At 44.6% G+C, this 19,068-nt stretch overlaps 1 protein-coding gene across 2 annotated transcripts in view; it reads right to left on the reverse strand.

Annotated features, from left to right (window-relative positions):
* LOC121277683 (kelch-like protein 29) overlaps positions 1-19,068 on the reverse strand; it is a 515,535-nt gene that overhangs the window by 163,161 nt on the left and 333,306 nt on the right. For both annotated transcript variants that reach the window (XM_041187306.1, XM_041187307.1), the window contains exons 4-5: positions 13,633-14,154; positions 9,228-9,305 (exon numbers count right to left, since the gene is read on the reverse strand). In XM_041187306.1, the coding sequence (XP_041043240.1) occupies positions 9,228-9,305; positions 13,633-14,154 (600 nt within the window). The remainder of the gene's footprint in view (positions 1-9,227; positions 9,306-13,632; positions 14,155-19,068) is intronic.

The following is a 19,068-nucleotide window of genomic DNA, read 5'->3' on the forward strand; positions in this document are numbered from 1 at the left end:
TTATTTCTACTTCATTTGACAAGAGTATATTTATTTGTTATCACTTTTTAGCACAAAAAATAACATTCAGGATCAATGACACACACACTGTGATCCAATGGCTGTTGAATACTTCCAGCTTTTAGTGGTTCAACACTATATATCTTCTCCCAAAACTGTCTGGGAGAAGGTATCCATCCAGAATATTTAGGTTTTTCCAGCAGTGACCTGGACTGTCATTACCAATGTCTTTTTCTCCACCAACAAGGTCAGTGATATTACTGAATTTTCAATCCCAGCGCGCAAATATTTAGGACAGGATTTTCCCCACCTTGGGCGGGTTCCCGTTCAGCAAGCCGCCATTTTAAGTGGGTGGGCCAATTTATGCCTGCCCAGCGTGACGTGCGCCAGGAAGTGCTATGTGCTCCCTGTGCGGCCGGGGGGGGGAGGGTGGGAGATTCCCTGAGCCGGGAGTGTGCTCTTTTGCACATGCGCGTAAAAGAGCGCACAGATGTCCCTGAGGCAAAGTGCTGCTTCAGGGAGATTGGCTCAGGTTTCAAATATTGATTAAAGATGAGAAAAAAATTATTGACATATCCCCTCATGTGACACTGTCACATGAGCTGGGACATGTCCATTACTTTCATTTAGAAACTCCTGGAACATTTTAAATCCCCCATGAAACCTCATCCCGCCTGTGGATGAGGTTTCATGTTTCTTCTGAAGGCCGCCTGGGCTCTTCACCTGCCTGGCCAACCTTAAAGTTGGACGGGCAGGTCCATTAAATGTTTTAATTACTTTATTAATGGCCTTAAGTGGCCATTGGCAGGGTGACATTGGGACGCACGCCCGCCTCACCCCTCGTCATTTTACGCATCGGCAAGCAGGCCCCGCTTGCTGACCTACAAATTCTCCCCTTAGACTTCTAACACCTCCAGAAATTGTTTACGAAACAGCATTCCTCATTTTGGCAGCTTGTGATTGGGAATTTAATTGCAGACTTACAGTATCAGACAGAGGATCACATTGAGTGGACAAGAGAAGCAACTACAGAATTTAAATCAGAAACTGAGTAATTCACCAATAAAAGTATCTTAGTAAAGGCTGTTAATGAAAGAAGGCTGCTGAAATCATGAAAAAGCAGACAGAAACGCCATGAGATAAAAGCACAACAAAGCAAGCACAATTAAAAATGCAGATATAGCAAGAAGTAGCAAGAAGAAAATACATTTATTCTAAACAGTGAGCCCTGAATTTCCTTGGGGAGTCCACAAGAGTCCCACTGTGACTCCAGAAGATCTCATTAGGTCCCTGCCATTTCAGGGCAACTTTGTAAGGGGTGGACCCTCTTGCCGCTCCTTAATGCAAATGACATCAAGGGGCCCCCCCTAGGGATAAAGCTGTCTAAACTGGGAGATCTTGCTTTTCTGCCACAGTCGGGACTTGGCAACTATGGTACTGAGACAGGTGAGGTATATCAGTATATCAATCTAACGGGCAGAAGCAGGCCCACCAAGTGGTCCAGACCTCCAAACTGCAGACATTTTTCTTTTGGGGATTGAGCTCTTCGGGGGCTAAGGGCAGGCTTCATGGAGTCTCTGGAGTGATGGCTGCACAATTCTACCCCACCTTCCCTAGGGTGCTAGGCACCAGATTTTCTAGCTCAAGCAGATGCTGGAGATGCACCCACAGGGGTGCTCTCCTGCTAGGTCTATGCAAATTAAATGGCCTCTTGGTGCCAACACAAATCTCAGGATCATGGTCCATAGATTTACTGTCTCTGTACACTTATATTGGTACTATTTTGATCACTACACATTTTCATCTTTCATTTGCATTGGAGACAAGCATTAGGTATTTAGTATAATTTCAGAAAGTTAAATTAATAATCAGACATACAGGGTTCTAACCAGCTGATATTTTCACTTCAAGTTAAAAAAGGCTGCACAAGTGCATTGTTGATTGCACTCTGACAACTGTAAAAATGCATCAATTGACCTGATGCCTTTACATGAAATGGCACAATATTTAACTTGCAATTTCCAATATTGTTTTGTTCAAACAGATGACATTTAAGTCATTTTTCTAATAGGAGGTACTATGTGAGAAAGCTAATATACAGACTGATCTAATTAAAATTTGATTCTTCAGCCGTAAATACAGCCAGCACAGAGAAACAAGTCTTATCTTTCGCTGAACTCACATTTTCATTGAAAAGACAAATTCAGTCTTGTGAAAGGCTTGGTAAAACATTCTGCAACTCTCCAATGCAATGTTTGAGAAGGTCATCCATTTACTTCAGAACTAGCTTCATCTGATATTTGTTTCAGCAGCCATTCTTTACACTTTACAGGTCATGTTCCAAAGAACTTCATCATTATAAAAGAACATACTGTGTGAGTTAAACTCATTTCACTTTCAATTGAAGACTGCCAGCTGCCCGCATAATAATTTCATTTAATGAGTTGTAACTTTAGGATTGCTCATCTTTGACAAATTGCAATCTGCTCCAACGACTAAACAAGGACCTTAATTTATTACTGGAAGATATCTGGTTTGGCAGGCAACATCCAAGTTTTGACATGCAAGGAATTTATAATTTTATTACAGTTACTCAGTTTAAGACTTAGTTTGTACTGTGACATATTGTTGAGTGTGCAACAGTGCAGAGGTGATGGAACTCAGGAATCAGGTTCTGGTCTGACACAGGGTCTCAGGAGTGATATAACTTCACAGTGGAGTGGGGCCACATGTTAAAGTTTCACTGGAGTTTCTGAGAACTTTTTAAAATCGACACCAAATTGTTTTAATGTTAGAAGACATTTGTATTGCCAAATGGTCTCTGTAAATTTTTGCATAATAGGTTTTGTTTAATGTATAGCAAGGATTCTAACTTGCTTTGTAAATTCCCTTGTAAAGTTATGTAGAATAGTTAGTTAAATTAAGCAGCAGCTCTGCATTGCAGTTTTGTATAGGCTGGCTTGTGCTGGGTGATGTGTTCATAGATAATTATAATGGTACAACCTAATTGACCCTGATGGGGAGTTCAATGAGGCCTCAATGGATTGCGCTGGGGTCCAACCAAGAGGGTAAAATTAGAATATTAATATGTGCTCCAAAACCCCGTTTCATCATCTGATGGCAACCTACATATGAACTTTAAACAAAACCAAAAACACAATTTTAAGTGATGTTTCTCTTCAAGTGAGTTTCACATGTGGAACAAACAAATCTACCAATTCTACTACAGTCAGCAGGACTTTGATGAGATGTACTGGATTTTAATCTCAAATCTGTGTGTTGTGATCATTGCCAACACTTCTCTTGCTGGAAAAATATGTACAAATCCAACAACCAGGGTGCCTAGTGTCTTTGAATGGCCCCATCATTTATTTGTTTTTACTCAGCCCTCAAATATATTTATTGAAATGCCTGACATTTCTTTCCATATTCCTTGTTACCCTAACTGAATTTTCCATTATAGTTCTTCTGCTTTGTTTCTTAATTGCTTTTACTTTACTTTTGTACTCATCCCAATCCATTATCTGCTGATATTCGTTAGGGATAAATGCAGAATTGCCCATGCCACTCAGATCATGCGAATAAATTAAAAAAACATGCAGCCCTGAACCCCCTATGGGCCAGGGGAACACTCTTTGTGCAAAATGATTTGGAGAACAGGTGGGAAGTGGTAAACCGGCTGAGACCCACAAATATTGGCACGGATTGTGTGGTCCCAATAGCAGGAACGCTGAGAAGTTCACTGCTACTGAGGGACACAGTGACACTGCAATTTGCGGTAAATTCATTTACACGGATATCCAGAAGTTACAGTGTGCCTGAATAGGCTCTTCTTGCTCCTGTACAGTTCTGGTGTCCCTGAAGGATTTGTTCTTAACCCCCTCCTATCTCTCGTGTTAGTGTCAGTGTTAGTTTTCACATTCATGCTGATGGCACCCAGTTGCACCTCACCAATACCTCTCTCAACTCCTCCACTGTTGGTAAATTAGCAGATTGCTGATTGACACCCAATACTGGAAGAGCAGAAATGTCCTCCAATTAAATATTGGTAAGAATGAAGCCATTGTTTTCAGTCCCTGCTCCAAATTCCATTCCTTAGCAACTGACTCCATTCTTACCCTGGCAACAGCTTGGATTAAACTAGTCTGCTTGCAAACTTACTGTTACACTTGATCCTGAAATGAGCTTCTGACCTTAATTTCATGCATTCACTAAGGCCACTCATTTCCATATCCATAAATTCACCCAACATTGCCCCGTCTCAGCTCATTGCTGCTGAAACCTTCATCCATGCCTTCATTACTCTAGAATTCACCATTCTAATGCATTACTGGTTGGTCTTCCATATTCCATCCTTTGTAAACTCTGCTATTCATGTCTTAACCCACGCTCACTGACCTACATGGGTTCCCAGTTAAGCAACGCCTTAATTTTAAAATTCTCATCCTTGTTTTCAATTCCCTCCAAGGCCTTGTCCCTCCTATCTGTGTAATCTCCTCCAGCTCCTCAATCTTCTAAGATATCTATGCTCCTCGAATTCTGGCTTCAAGCATCCAGATTTTAATCAGGCCACCTTTGCTGGCTGCGCCTTAGTTGCCTAGGGTCTCTGCTCTCAAATACTTTCCCTACACCTCTCTGCCTCTCTACCTCACTTTCCTCCTTTAAGACACTCCTTAAAACCTACTTCTTTGAACAAGGGAAGGGAGAGGGAGATCAGAGGGAAGGGCAGCGGGGTAGCTTTCAGCACTCTTCCCCCAGCCCACACCTTCCTGATGCCGGTTCTCTGGATCAGGCACTGAATGCCTTTTAAGGAGAGATTCCACCACCTTCATCCCCCCAGCAAGGATTTGCTTTTCAGGCTTTCTGCGTGGTGACTCTTCCACCCGCCACTGATAAAGCCCTTAAGTGGGCATTAATTGCCCACTTAAGTGCCTCAGTTAGCATCTGGGCAGGTAGGTCATCCACAAGCCTTCCCACCCTGGACTTAATCGGACAGAAGTGGTAAGGCGACGGGACTCCACCCAGTACTCGATTAAATGCCCAATCACATGTTCCCCCCATCTTACTGCCTGGGGAGTGTGGGGGGGCAGTGAGGGCATTAAACTGTGCCCTGTGTGGACGCACCTTCAAATTGGTCCGATGGCCCAATTGCCACTCTGGATTCATCAATTCTGGAATACTATACTTCTGATGTAAATAAAACCACTTCAGTTTACAGTGTAGAATTGATCCATCGATCTGGATATTTACAGGGGTCGGTTATGTGAACAGGATGGGGTGAAGTTCTGGATGGGAAACTCATAAGTTTGTGTTTCCCTCCATGATGTGGCACAGCATGCGTCTTTTGTCATTGTCAGCTTCCCTGCCCATGGCCTTACTGACTGACTGCCTTGGCTTCCAGTCAGATGGGGAGGGGCACAGGAGCAGGCCACAGGAACAGGTAGATCCAAATCCTCAAAGCTGGGGAGAGGGGTGGATCCAATCCCTTTACCTAAGGGGCCTTTGATTAGGGGTGGTGTCAGATCGGGGAGAGAGCTTGGGAGGCTGGGGGGAAGGGATGGGTGTGAGGTGTGGGGGGCAAGCACTCATGCTCCTTCCAGTCCACAAGCCATGCAGTAAAGACTGCTATCTTCCTCCCAAAGTGAACCTTGCCTCCATTAAGCTTCCAGGTTTCCTGAGCCCCAGAAAACCCAGCCCTGCAGTGTAAAACCTGTAAAGCACGTTACATCAGAGGGCTTGGTCTCATTAAAATATTAAAATTGCTAATTCACCTCCTGGGAGTGGATTGGCTGCCCACCCCTTGTCCCACCTCTGTTAAAACCTGGATGTTAGGCAGGTTAAAGGTGGATTGGGGTTGGGGGTTCAGATTATTAACGTTTTGACATCTGTCCTGACCCAACCACATTCATATTTGGCTGTTGAAATCCAGCTCACTAAGTCTGTTCTTGCTCTAGGACTGTAATCAAAAGTAAATCCCTCTGCCACACCTTCCTCTGCTTCAAATATTTATCCTACATCCCCTTAAAAAAATGCAATGTTCTCAGTCTTAACCACGTCCTGTGGCAAAATTTTCCATGCACCAACATTTCTCCTGTGTAAAGGAATATCTCTTTACTCTTTTCTTCACTCTTAGTGTCAATTTTAAACTGATGATCCTCTGGCCCCTATATTTATGGGGAGATGGGGAGTGTGCAGGGAGTCCAGGGAGTGTTGAAGAAGCCAACAAGGCCAGTGATGCCCAGGTCCTGCTGAAATTAGCAGCTGAACCTCATTAAAATCTTTTGGATGGGTTTCAGAGATCCAGCATCTGACCAAGTGAAAGGCACACTGAAACGCTCTGAGCTGCCAGGGTGTGGGCTGGAGGAGGGCGAGCGCTGATGTCAGCGCAGGCACAGGGGAGTACGGAAGGAAAGCTCCCTGAAGGCAGAGAGCTGCCTCGGGGAGCTGACAAATTAAAAATCAATAAAAACATAATGTAAAATCCGGAAACAATGTTCACGTGTCAGAATGATATGAATATTGAAAATTCTGTTCACACATTTTTATCTTTTTTTAAATTAATCTTGGAAACCTCATCCCACCCTTGGATGAGGTTTCCTCAAAAATGCAAAGGCCGCCTGACCGATTTGCCAGCCTGCCAACCGTAATGTTGGATGGGCAGCAAAAAACCCCGCTAATTGCAACTTTAATGGCCTTAATAGGCCTCTTAATTGCCGGCAGGTGCATTGCCAACACTCGCATGCACCCGCCGACTGAAATATCGCACGAGTGCACGATGACATCGGGACACTCGCCCAACATCATCGCGCACTATTTTACACTCCAGCGTGTCGGGTGTGTGCGCACACACCAAGGTCAAAATCCTGTCCTGTGTAGGGGCAGTTAGAATTGGCTGGGAGACTTACCCACTGACATCCTGCTCCCTTCCTGCAGTCTTCAATTTTAACTTGCTTTTCTGAGCAGATGGTAAGGGCGTGCACCAGAAACTAGTGTGGTCCCTCCTTAAATGTGTTAAATTGGGCTCTAATAGGGCGTGACTGCTATTTTAACCAGTGGCCTGATCAAGGAAACTATTGTGTGGTTTTCCACCAAGTTAGGCTGCTGGGAAGCGGAGTCAGGACTAGAAAAGGCCTAAGGTAGTGAGTTATTAAAAACTTGTTTGTTGGGAACCCTGTTACCTTTCCACCTCCACCAGATTAAGTCTGAGGCAGGAAGTCCAGTGGATGGCCATCCCGCCCCGCTGCTGATTGAAGCCATTAAGTAGGTAATTAAAGTCCAACTAGGGGCTTCATCCACTGCAGCTGGCATTCAACCAATGGTGGTGGATGAAACCTGTCGGGGTTGCTTGTGGGCTCCAACAGTGGCTGGTGGGGGGGGGGGCGTCATTCAAAGGCACTGACTGAGGAACCCAGCAACAAGAGGGGGGGCACTGAGAGCCAGCCCCCTGCTCTTGCTGCTGACTCCCACTGTCCCCCTCTCCGGCGACCACCCTCTTTTCATCACTCACCTGTGCTTGGGTTCACCACCAATCCTAAGCTTCAGGTGATGTAGTGCCAGTAGCAGCCACCGCCTCCGTGACAGTGCTGCCGTTCAATAAAGAGCTGCTGGCCTCTGATTGGCTGGTAGCTCTTGATGGGTGGGGCATCCACCCCCACAGTCCTTGATTCTGGGCAAGGCCCTCTGCTGTCTTGTTAAGTGCCTGATTGACACTTAATTTGGCAGGCCTTCCCCAAAGGAGGTGTCTGTAGCATTTTGTTTGATTGTTAACCCCATACTCAGCTGGTTCATTAACTTATTTCAGGTTATTTTATTTTAATCTTCCATTTGAATGTCAATTCAGCTCACCTAGTTTACAAATGATCTTCAACATATTAGCATTTTGTCCCTTCTTTAAAAAACTTTATTCCTACAGTCTTGTACCATAATTCTTTCCTGATATCTGTCTCTAACACAAGCAGATGTTACTCTGAATACTCCTGGGATTCCATCATAGGCACTGATGAGATAGTAATTTAAAATTTTAAAATGGACAGACTAAATTGAAGAGGCTACTACTTCCTTAATATGGGCCTCTTATTAGATTGCCACAACTAGTGGGGACATTAGAAAAAGAGGTCAGAAATGGAGTGAGAATCTTAGGCTGCTGATCACAGAACTGGCAATGCTTAAGTAAAGAAGCTGCCCTAAAGAACTTCTGGAAGGCTACATCACCTTCTTAGCAGGGTTAAGAGCAGCCTTTCTATGAAGGAATAATGATACTTCACAAAAAGGAAACTGTGCTTAAGCCCTGTTCCCGTGTGACAATACATTGGATATATGTATATTATGCTGTGAGCCTGTAGATCCCAGTGGTAACTGAGAGCATAATTGTATTTTTGTGCCCTACTCCAGGTGAATAATTTTATAGCAGGACAGAAGATTTGGCTTTAAGCTTCTAAAAATATCTTAGCAAGTTTGAACTGCCCATTAACATAGTCATGGTTCATTTAGAAGGAAACTGAATTTTATTAACTCCAACTCATCATCACAGCAAAACTCTGAGCATGGACTTCTTAACTTCTTACCTGGAATAACCAAGGTTGGAAGGTGGTGGGGTGGGATGGAGGGGGGTGGGGGTGGGGGTGGGGGTGGGGGTGGGGGTGGGGGTGGGATGGGTGAAGTGGGGAGAAATAACTTGTAGGCAGATTTTCAATTCCAGGCCTGCTTTTCTCATGCCTGTATGGTCTAAAAGCAGCTTGGGAACCAATGGGAAGATTTTTTGCCTCATGAACCCGGCAATTAATTGTACTTGAATATTTAAGGACACCAAAATATTTTCATGCAGAACATGAGCAGCTATGAAAGCTAAATCTCTTGCCATCAAAACTCCTATACAGATGAATGTAAGAAACATAAGTTGGATTAGTGCTCAAGCACAGGAGGGCAGAATTCCACTTATAACCTATTTTTCTGAGTTCCATCCAATCTTTACTGAGGATGTTATACTGTTGTTGTTGTTGTGCCTGTGCACTGGACAAAGGGCCAACCAAGGAGAAGAATCACTGGGTCTGAGGTGGGAAGTCATGCCAATGAGGATCTGTCCACAGAACTTATCCATAGGCCATTTATGGCCACTTTACCACTCAGTTACTCATGATGCTAATGGCTGACAACCTGAACCACCCAAGGTAAGCAACTTGTGGGAGGCTCAGTCCCCATTAGGCCCTGATCAGCTAAAGACACCTCACCTGTTTGAAGTTCTTCCGTGGTGTCAAGTCTGGGCTGAGCTTGGTCCATGGTGCTGACAGGGGACTCGCGTCGATCACCTCCAGAGATTTTCCAGGGCAAAGTCAAAAGACACAAATTACTCAGAGTTATTTTGTGATGAGGTCATTAAATTGTTGTCACATGATCAACTCCACATGTCTTAGCTAGAGATGAGCGACAAACTGCACTATACTGAAAATCTGAAGTGATCCATATTGAGCCATTTCTGGTTAATTCACAAACAAGTGGGTCAATTTAGGTTTGGATGAGCAATCCCTTTAAAAAGTATATGATGTTCATCTGGGGGGTGGGGAGGGAGGAGGACCTCCTTGTGAACCTGCTCCTGGGTCTGGCCAAGTTGGCCATCAACAGGTCCAGGCAGCGGGCAATCTAGGGGGTCATGCAGTCCGATTATTTGCCCCTCTTCTGTGGCAATGTTCGTTGCCGGGTGTCCCTGAAGAAGGAGCACGCGGTGTCCGCTGGCCCCGTCGAGGCCTTCTGTACTTGGTAGGCACCGCGGGGACTGAGATTTTTTTATTCACCCCTTTAATCACACTTTGGTTTAAAGTTTGAAAGTTTCCTTTAAATTTTGTCTTTTGTTTTTGTAGTTTCCCTTTGAGGGGCTGCCTTTTATTTTGTCCCTTGGTTTGTTAATTTAGTTTATTTGTTTTATAACAAAAGAGTTACAAAGGTCAAAGCCTCACTATTATCTTTGCCACAGAAATTAACTCCCCACTGTTATGACAAGTGGCTGAAAGCACACAAATAAGACTCAGCTGATACAACAAGAAAAAATTAACTTTTTTAATGCATTCAAATATCATATCTGTTCTCAAAGAAATGGGCTGTGATTTGCAATGGACTATGGTCAGTTTACTTGATCTTAACCAGCAATCTCATGGTGAGTCATAATCCATATTTCATGTTGGAATGGATGAAATGATGTTGGGGTCGGGGAGGGGGAATAGAAAGTAAGTGAAGAAATACACTTAACCCTTCCCTGTTAGTGCAAGACAAAGGTGGATAATTTAATTGTTGACAGTTCAGCACAGGGGCAAAAACAAATCCTCTAGTGGTACAGTGACAAGCATATACTTGATTACTGGAATCTAGTAAATGGGGTGTACCTGGCAACCCAATTTCAACTTTGAACCGGATTGCTTCTCCTAATGCCAAGGATGAAGCTTATACATAAGGCTCTGTTGAGCAACATTAAATGTGGAATTACAAAAAAGGGATACTCTAAGCTGAAGCCAGGTGAAGATATTATTATGGGACTAATTTTCTTGACCCACTCCCCTCCTGCCCCAATACTGCAGAAAAGCAGCATCCAGCCTAAGGAGTGCCACTGTTTCCCATTTCAGATAATCATCTAACTAGGTGCATCCCACTACCAGGCCCACCCTCTGGATGAGTCTTGCCCGCAAAAACAGCAAGAATTTTAAGCACAGCCATAGGTTTCATAAGGTCACAGCTGCGCATTGTTATTCTGAGATTGAGGCCTTCTGTCAGCTAATGGAGAACCTAAGTAGTGTAACTCATCATGCTTAGGTATTAAACTACAATTAATATATGTACACTTCTACATGTCCCTGGCACCATTACTGACCTTCCAGCATGTGGTGACCCAAGAGAAGTCCATAGTGTCAGGTTTCATTAAGCATTCTTGTGCTGGAAGGACTTGGGTGTGGAATCTCAGGAAGGTAAGGTCTGTAACCAGCAATGTTTTCTCCTGCCCTGTTTACATACCAGTGATTGGCTAACCCCTCCAGTAAGTGCAGGACCCACCCCATCCCTTCGGGAAGCCCTGGAACAAACCCTGACCATATAGGAGGCAAGGGCCTAGCAAAACGAATTGCCATTCCTGTATCCTGACCTTCGCCCTTGAGGGTGAAAAAGTCACGAAAATTGGTCACATCAACTTCTGTACTTCTTCATGAACATGTGATAATTGTTGTCCTAGTTGGGAGGCCAACCATTTCATTGAATGTGTTCAAAAGGTTATCTTATCCCAATGCATTTGCTTTAAATTATTTATGTGATTTTGATACAAACTCTTGAGGTGCAGACCAAACTATTATTAAAGGATTATTCCTTTAATATATTTATAACTTCTAAAATCAAACAAGATGGAGTATAGTCAGCAGAGAGATCAGTCTCTGTGAACAATGATTTTCCCTCTGTCTCTCACTTCATTTCACTCGAATTCAATAGCTCTCACAAATCCTACACTTGGCGACTTCAACAGACGCACCTATGACTTTTTTGGCATCCAGTGTTCCACGTTATACAACTGCCTATTATAATTTATTTCACCAGAAATTTATATTTTAACTGCAAAACAGCCAAACCTTCTGATAATATTGTGAAACTATTTTGCCAAAACTGCATAAATAAGATTTATTTTGGCATTGCAGTGGTTAAGATTGCTCCAATAAATGATTTATGGGCTACAAATTATACTATGCATGTCATGAACACTTAATGTATTTCCTATAAAATAAGATTACTTGGTTTAAAACCAATAGGTTAATACCTTGGTAATAATAGCAGAAGAATGTCACTCAAATGCATTAGACATCTATTGTATGTTAATACTATAACAGCAATGATTAGATTTATGGCTTTGCTTCATTGACTTAAGGAAAGAGAGCGCTTTAAAAACTGAAAACTGATAACAGTATAATGATTTTTATATTTTCCCTTCTTCCTTTCCACGCTCCTATGTATCAAAAATTAGTTCTTGTTTATATTATCCAAACACCAGACCACAATTATTTGTAATACAACCCAATCACTGCCTAACCAAACTGCAACTATTGTTTATACAAAATTAGAACAAATCACCCATCACTCCTGCCCTTGGCTTCCAGTCCCCCAAACTCCTAATTTAATATCTCATCATGAGTTTTAAATGCTTTCATTACCTTTTTCCTCTGTATCTCTGTAAACTCCTTTAAGCCTACAGCCACTCAACCTCCTTCCAAACCCTTCATTTCTCTTAATCTAGTCTTTTGCACGTCCACTTCTCTCTTTGCCCCATTGCTTGTGGCTGTGTCTTCAGCTGTCAAGAAGCCGTGCACTGGACTTACCCGCCTAAAACCCTGCATCCCTCTTCTATCTTGCTTTACAGCCCTCAGTAAAAATCACCACCATGGCTAAATCTTTAACCACCCTTGCTAATGTTTCTTGCTAAAGCATTTATTATTTCTGAAGCACCTTGGGGCATTCTTTTTATATTAGCAGTACTATATGAATGCAAATTAACTCTTATTTTTAATCCCATAAATAATTGAGAATAGTAAAAATAACTAATTTCCTATTGGACAGATGAAGGAAAAGCTTCCAACTGATCCAACTCAAAAGTATTACATTGTACATATAGCGATGGATTAACATGAATGTGTAAATAGGTCTTTTTAGGCCTCAATTATTTTAAGTCAAGCTTTTGTTGCATTGTATATTAAACTTTTAATACAAGTCAGATAAAGGTGTTTCAATAGTGACAGTAAATGCTGGAAGTCCACAGCATTTTAAGATAAGCTGACATTTCGGATTTGAAAAAATCATATTTCTATTTCAGATTTTGATTGACTGGCTGTACATCTCTCCCACCTTTTGTTTTTAATTCCAGATTTCCAGCATTATTGTTTCTTCTTTTTATCTCTGCAAAGCGAATTTTATTTTGTTTTTTTATGCAGCAGATACATTCCATTGCCTTTGACTGTCTTCTTTATGAATTTATAAAGACTTACACTGAAAATTCATAATTTAGAGCGCGCAAGAGGTTTTTTCTCAATTGAAGTCTTGCTGCTTCAGATTCAATTCCTTGATGAACACTTGACCTTAATGCAAATTACAAAGGACTCAACAGTCTTCCATGCAGCCAATTAAGTTCTATATGTAAATAAGCACTGAATAGTGTAACGGATAAGCACTTGTAGGTCATTGTTGCTATTCATGAATTCCAGTTACACAACTTAGGATGATTAAGGATAATAAACTGTGCAGCCACAAAGACAATTCATTAAAAATTGCAAAGTATCACCATTGTCCTTCCTGGGTAATAAGATCTGGTATTTCACAATTGATACCTCTTGCCAATTATCTCAAATACCTACTGAATAATTTGATTGATACAGGAAGGAATGATTATATTTAGGAGACATTTATTAAAGCTGTTCTAGAAACATTGCTTAAAAGAATACTATAATTGTCTCAAAAATGGTTTAAGAGCCATAAGTACAGACAGTTGTGTAAAACCCAATGTCTAAACTATCAACTTCTTCTACAAGTCTGTAGACCATGATGTCCCAAGTCAAAAAGTGCAACAATGAAACATGGATAATGACTGAAATAGACAATAAAGCATCTAAATGGACCTACCTTTCGGGTGCCAAGGGTCCATAAACTCGTACTTTCCCATCCCAACAGTCCGTAACATCTGCACACCATTTCTGTTGTCTTCAATTTGTGGTGGATTTAAAGGAAGATGGGGAACAACCTGCTCATTGACTCCTTGAGCATTACTAGGAAGAGCAGCTGAGGGCACAGCAGATGGATGCAGAATGGGACAACTCATGTGACCATTCCCTACTGTGCTTGGGGCAGGCTGAGTCACCTGACCCACCCCAGTGAGAGGGGACATGGTAATCGGCTGACTAGTTGTGTACAAAGGCTGACTCTGCAGATTAACAACCATGTTGGTTAAAGGCTGTGAAGGATGTTGTACTTGATAATGTGCTGTCATAAGTGGAAGTTGAGGGGGAACTGGAGGTGGCATTGTGGGTGTAACTCCAATCACTGGACCTTGAACATTGAATGCTGGTGGTTGCGTCATCCCATACGTGGGAGGTATGAGGGCAGGCTGGCCCACTGCTGCAACTGGAGGGACCCACGATGTTGGACCTGACATTTAAACAAAAAAATAATTAAGATATTAATTATCCTCTCAACAAAATTCATATAATTCTATGGTCACGTCCATTAACTGGAATCTATGTGGTTGCTCAACAATATTCAAGCACATGTTACCTGATGTTTCAAAAGGACATCATGAATTTTTTAATATTCATTTCTGCCATAAAAATGCTTATAATTGTTGGGCTGTTCCTCAGAATCTATAATGAGATGGAGAGAGACATACAGAAAGAGAAAGACATACAGACAGATAGAGAGAGAGAGAGAGAGTGTGTGTAAGTGTCTCTTTGTGTGTTTGTCTGTGTCTGCATGTCTTACAGTGCGTGTCAGGGGACAGGGATGATTAAAAAGTGAGAGATGGAGTGTAGGTGACATGGTGGAGTGGGTGTGGCTGTTGAATACCCCCATCCCATGAAAGTCATAGTTTTGTAGGTATGGATCTATGTTAAAAACATAAATGCTAAATAACACACTATCAATACAATTCCACTTTCCATAAAGCAATCTTAATGGTATAGAACCTAGGAACATGCAACTCCACACACTCCAAAGATTGGGGTACCATTTTCAATGTCACATTAATGTGCGGTTTACAATGTGAACTTTTTGGCTGTTTCCCCATGGGCACACAGGTCAGAAAAAAAGGAGTAAATAGAATAATGTGCTCTCATGTATCTATTCCTGTAATGGTTTGAAGGTATTTCCCTTATTCTCCAAATCACATTTCAAAGTGCCATTTACTACAGAGGATAAAATATTTTCTACGGATTCTTCTGATCTGGAGCCAGATATTTAAGAGCAGTTGAATCACACATTCCAACACTTTGTGCCTATCCATAAAAACTGGTTGCAAAAATTCTATCAAAACATGGCACGTGGTCTGCAGAACATTCAAGTTCAATCATGCCAGAGGCCATAGTACTAATGAAACTTCCCAGTGCTAATAAAATTTAATTTTCAAGGCATTAGATAGTTTATAATAAAGCTACGCTGTGACACTGTGGGCAGAATCATCCCAGATTTACATTAAGTGCGGCAGCGGACAGGAAAAAGAACATTTTCCCCGCTGGCCGCAATGGCGGGTTTTTGCGCCGTAGTGTCCCAATCCCGCCACATTAATCATGCATTCCCGGGAACCATGTTTCGATGGTGGACTCTCATTCGCCTGCCACGCCATCACCTTGCTGCATCATCACGCCAGACACCATATTTAAAGTGCAGCTGCGTGCACACCTCCCAGTGCTGCTGCATAGGAGACATGGCCCCGAAAGTCAAGAAGACTGCAGCCTCCCATCCCTCGACGCCTTTTGGATGCAGTGGAGGCTTGTTGTGATGTCCTCTATCCCTGCTCTGGCTGCAGGAGGGGCAGCACAAATCCAGCATGGGAGGTGGTGGCAGCAGTGGTGGCAGCGGTGGTCAACACCAATGCCCTACAAAAGTGGACAGCCACCCAGTGCTACTACAGGATAAATGGTTTCATTCATTCTGCCAGGGTAAGTTACACTTCTCATCACTCTCAACTCACACACTCACAAATCCATCACACACCCACAGTGATCTCACACCTCAAGGGACAACACCACTTAACTCTCACGTGTACCTTCACATCTCCATCGGGCTCATATCCCTGGTGCTTGCGTCATCATCCCATCCATGGCTCCGCTCACCACACAAACATTCCACGCAGTGCCATGTGTCCTGCTCACACTGTCTCCATCTGTTTTCATGCAGGAGAAGCCTGCTCACAACAACAGGGAGAGGTCCCAGACTTGGGGTGGAGTGGCTCACATTAGGCCCTTCGCTCACTTTGACGGGTGTGCCATCACGCTGACTGGTGAGGATATGGACCGTGCCTGGGGCGACGGTGAGGTCGGCGGTGAACCCTCATGAGGACCCTGCACCACATCATCCCTCTCTCAATGCAACTGTGAGTGGTCACTCTCCTGCTTTTGACTGTGTTGCCATATGCTAGTCATCTCTATTTTGGTTCACAGGGAGCTCTGCCAAGCGACCGACACCCTCAGCCAGCCAGTCCCTTAGCTTCAGCCACGTCCTCACTTCCAACCAAGAGGATTCCTCCTCTATTGAAGAGCTGGAAATAAGCAGTGTGGAAGACCCATCACAGCGCTTACCCACACCCTGCACCAGCGCAGAGACACACACCTCAGTAAGACCTAGATCTAGAGCAGGCTCGAGTTCAAAGTTTGGTGGTCACCGCATGGACACGTGTCCGCAGCAGGAGGAGGCAGGTTCAGCCAAGCTCCGTGGCACTCGGAGGACTGTTGAGGAAGAGGCACCTGTGAGGTCCAAGTCAGATGGCAAGCTTCTGGATTTGGCCTTCCAGCTCATCGTGGAGAGTCAGTAGAAGGCGGGGGAACATCATGCAGAGCTGTTGGAATCCCTCAACAGAGTGGCTCGCAAGTTAGAGGAGTGTATCCGCCTGCTCTCTGATGAAGTGGTGCTCACGTGCTCGTATGGAGGTCTCCATGGGGAGGATGGTGGATGCCATGGAGACCCTGCTCTAGCAGAATGCAGAGATGTGTGCAGACCTGCACTCCACTGCGGTAGCCATGGGTGAGTTCCTGCAGTGGTGACGTGAGAGGGAGACGGAGCACCTTGACATCCGCTGAGGTGCTCCTTCCCCTCAAGAAGTCAGGCCAGGGCTCCTGGACACCTGAAGGGAGGAGAAGCGGCAGCTGGACTCCCCTCGGTTGTTCACTCAGGAATCACAGGGGCAGAGCAGCTGCTCCACAAGGGGACAGCCAAAGCAAGCCGGGGCCCCCAAAGTCTCAGCTCTCCAGAGGACCCACACAGAAAGCATCAGAGGCAACAGGCCCAATCTTTGCACTGGCTGTCTCCACCCCTGCTGCGGATGTAAGGGCAGTAACCTGAAGGCTAAGGTGTTCAAAAGTTAAGAAATTCTGATCGCAGTTGGTTGCATGGCTGAACACATTTGTCCACCTTACAATCTGGAAATATATTCATTTACACTGAATAATGTGTAATGGTGTCTTTCAACTTCATTGACAGGCCTCGCAAGTCCTCCCACTGCATCCCCATCCATTAGCAGTTCAGCTGCACACAGTCGGCCTATAAGTGATTCTAGAGGGAAAAGTGTGTGTGGCAGGGCCTTTCGGAGCCTTGTGCAAGCACTCTCCCATGCACATGGATCCTTCCCGCATCACACTCACCTCAATGTCCTGAGCATTTTCAATGCTGCCCGGTGGGGTTCGCTTTTAGCTGACTATTTGAGCTGACTTGCATCTCCACCCACCCATGGATCACAATCCCATGCAGCACCTGATCTTGCCCAACACAACTCTTGTTTCCCATTCAATTTGGCAAGCATGGTACTTCTAACACTTTTTTTCAGGTCCCCCATCCTTTCCCCTCCCCCAGTCACACATTTCCTTTCCCCCATCAGTGTCGACCCTCCTGGCATCACCGTCCACTTCTCCTCCGTAACCTACCAACCACAACCCTTTTCTTTCGGGATGCCCAGGTGAACTTGCACATTCCTTCCCTTCCCGAAAATCCCACCCCCATCCAGATTAACCTCCCGAACCTCCACCTTCCCACCCCCAGGTCGGTGTCTGCCTCAGAGTCCCCACTAATCACCCTTGCTGTCCATTCTACCGATACCCTCATACCCTCACCCTCCCATCCTACTGCCTCACTCTGCCCTCAGTCATTCTCACCATTCTCTCGTACCACGCCCGCCCTCAGTTCGCTCCCCAGGAGGTAGTCATGGATTCATCAGAGCTCTCCCTTGCACATTCACCCAGACATTCCCTGCCGGACTCCTCTCCCCCCTTGGAACTCCACCACCCCCCTCCCCTCCCCACCCAACCCCCCGGCTGGCCCCTGGACTCCCCCATCCCCCCCCAAACAAACAAAAGATTCCCCCTTCCTGACTCCTTCAGACACCTTTACTTCTTCTGCCACCTTTACCCTTTCCCCTCTCCGGATGCCTTCCTCCAGCCTTACTTCTCCAACCTTACTCCTTCCCCCTTCTTGACTCCTTCCTCCACCCTAACCCCTTATTCCCGTCGGACTCCTTGCTCTCTCAGACACCTTCCCCTCTCCACATCCAACCTCCCCCTTTGCTCCTTCCCACCTGACACTTTCGTTCCCTCCCTCCCAAACTCATCCTCTCCTAACACCTTCATTTCCCCCCCTCCCTACTTCACCCCCCTGACACCTCTCCCAGTAGATCCTTTACCTTCTCCCACCACCCCCCCATTACATCTTCCTCTCCCAAACACAGCTGGACCTTCCTCTGCACCCTCTCAATATCATCTGTTGTGAGCAGACCCTTAGCGGTGACTTTCCCCCTTTTGTGCGCTGCTTCATGGTGGAACCATTTCCATGAGAAACCACTCAGCATTCCACAGACATTCCTACAGACTCCTGATGCTGTTGGGCTCCTGCATCGTCTGCCAGCTCTGCACGTCACACTTGTCAAAATGTGTTCTTCACCAGCCTGTTTTCCTGCCGGCGTGAGCGGATAATCCAGCGTGGGGGTGTGATTCCGGCGAGCTGACCTTATATTGATATGCAGATGTATTACAATGAGGCTCCCGACATCCGATGGCTGGAATTGTGGCCCGCCATTGACGGACAGAGCGGGTGATTGCAAGCTTGTTTCATGACGTCATGAAACTGATTTTTGGTCTTCGCACCATATTATCCGCTTACCCCACCAAACACAACTGACGCCAACGGGCATGCAAAATTATGCCCTAAAACATTGCAGACCCTAAGATGCATGGCTCAATTTGAGGTCTATACTGAGTTATCAGATGTCACGTGGAAAGCTACCAGACCTCGAGAAATTGCACCCTTGAATCAGCTTCCCCTGCAGGACAAGAGAGATGAGTGGGTGACGGATTTTGATGGTTG

The sequence above is a fragment of the Carcharodon carcharias genome, chromosome 5, assembly GCF_017639515.1.
Source record: "Carcharodon carcharias isolate sCarCar2 chromosome 5, sCarCar2.pri, whole genome shotgun sequence".
In the NCBI taxonomy this organism is placed as follows: Eukaryota; Metazoa; Chordata; class Chondrichthyes; order Lamniformes; family Lamnidae; genus Carcharodon; species Carcharodon carcharias.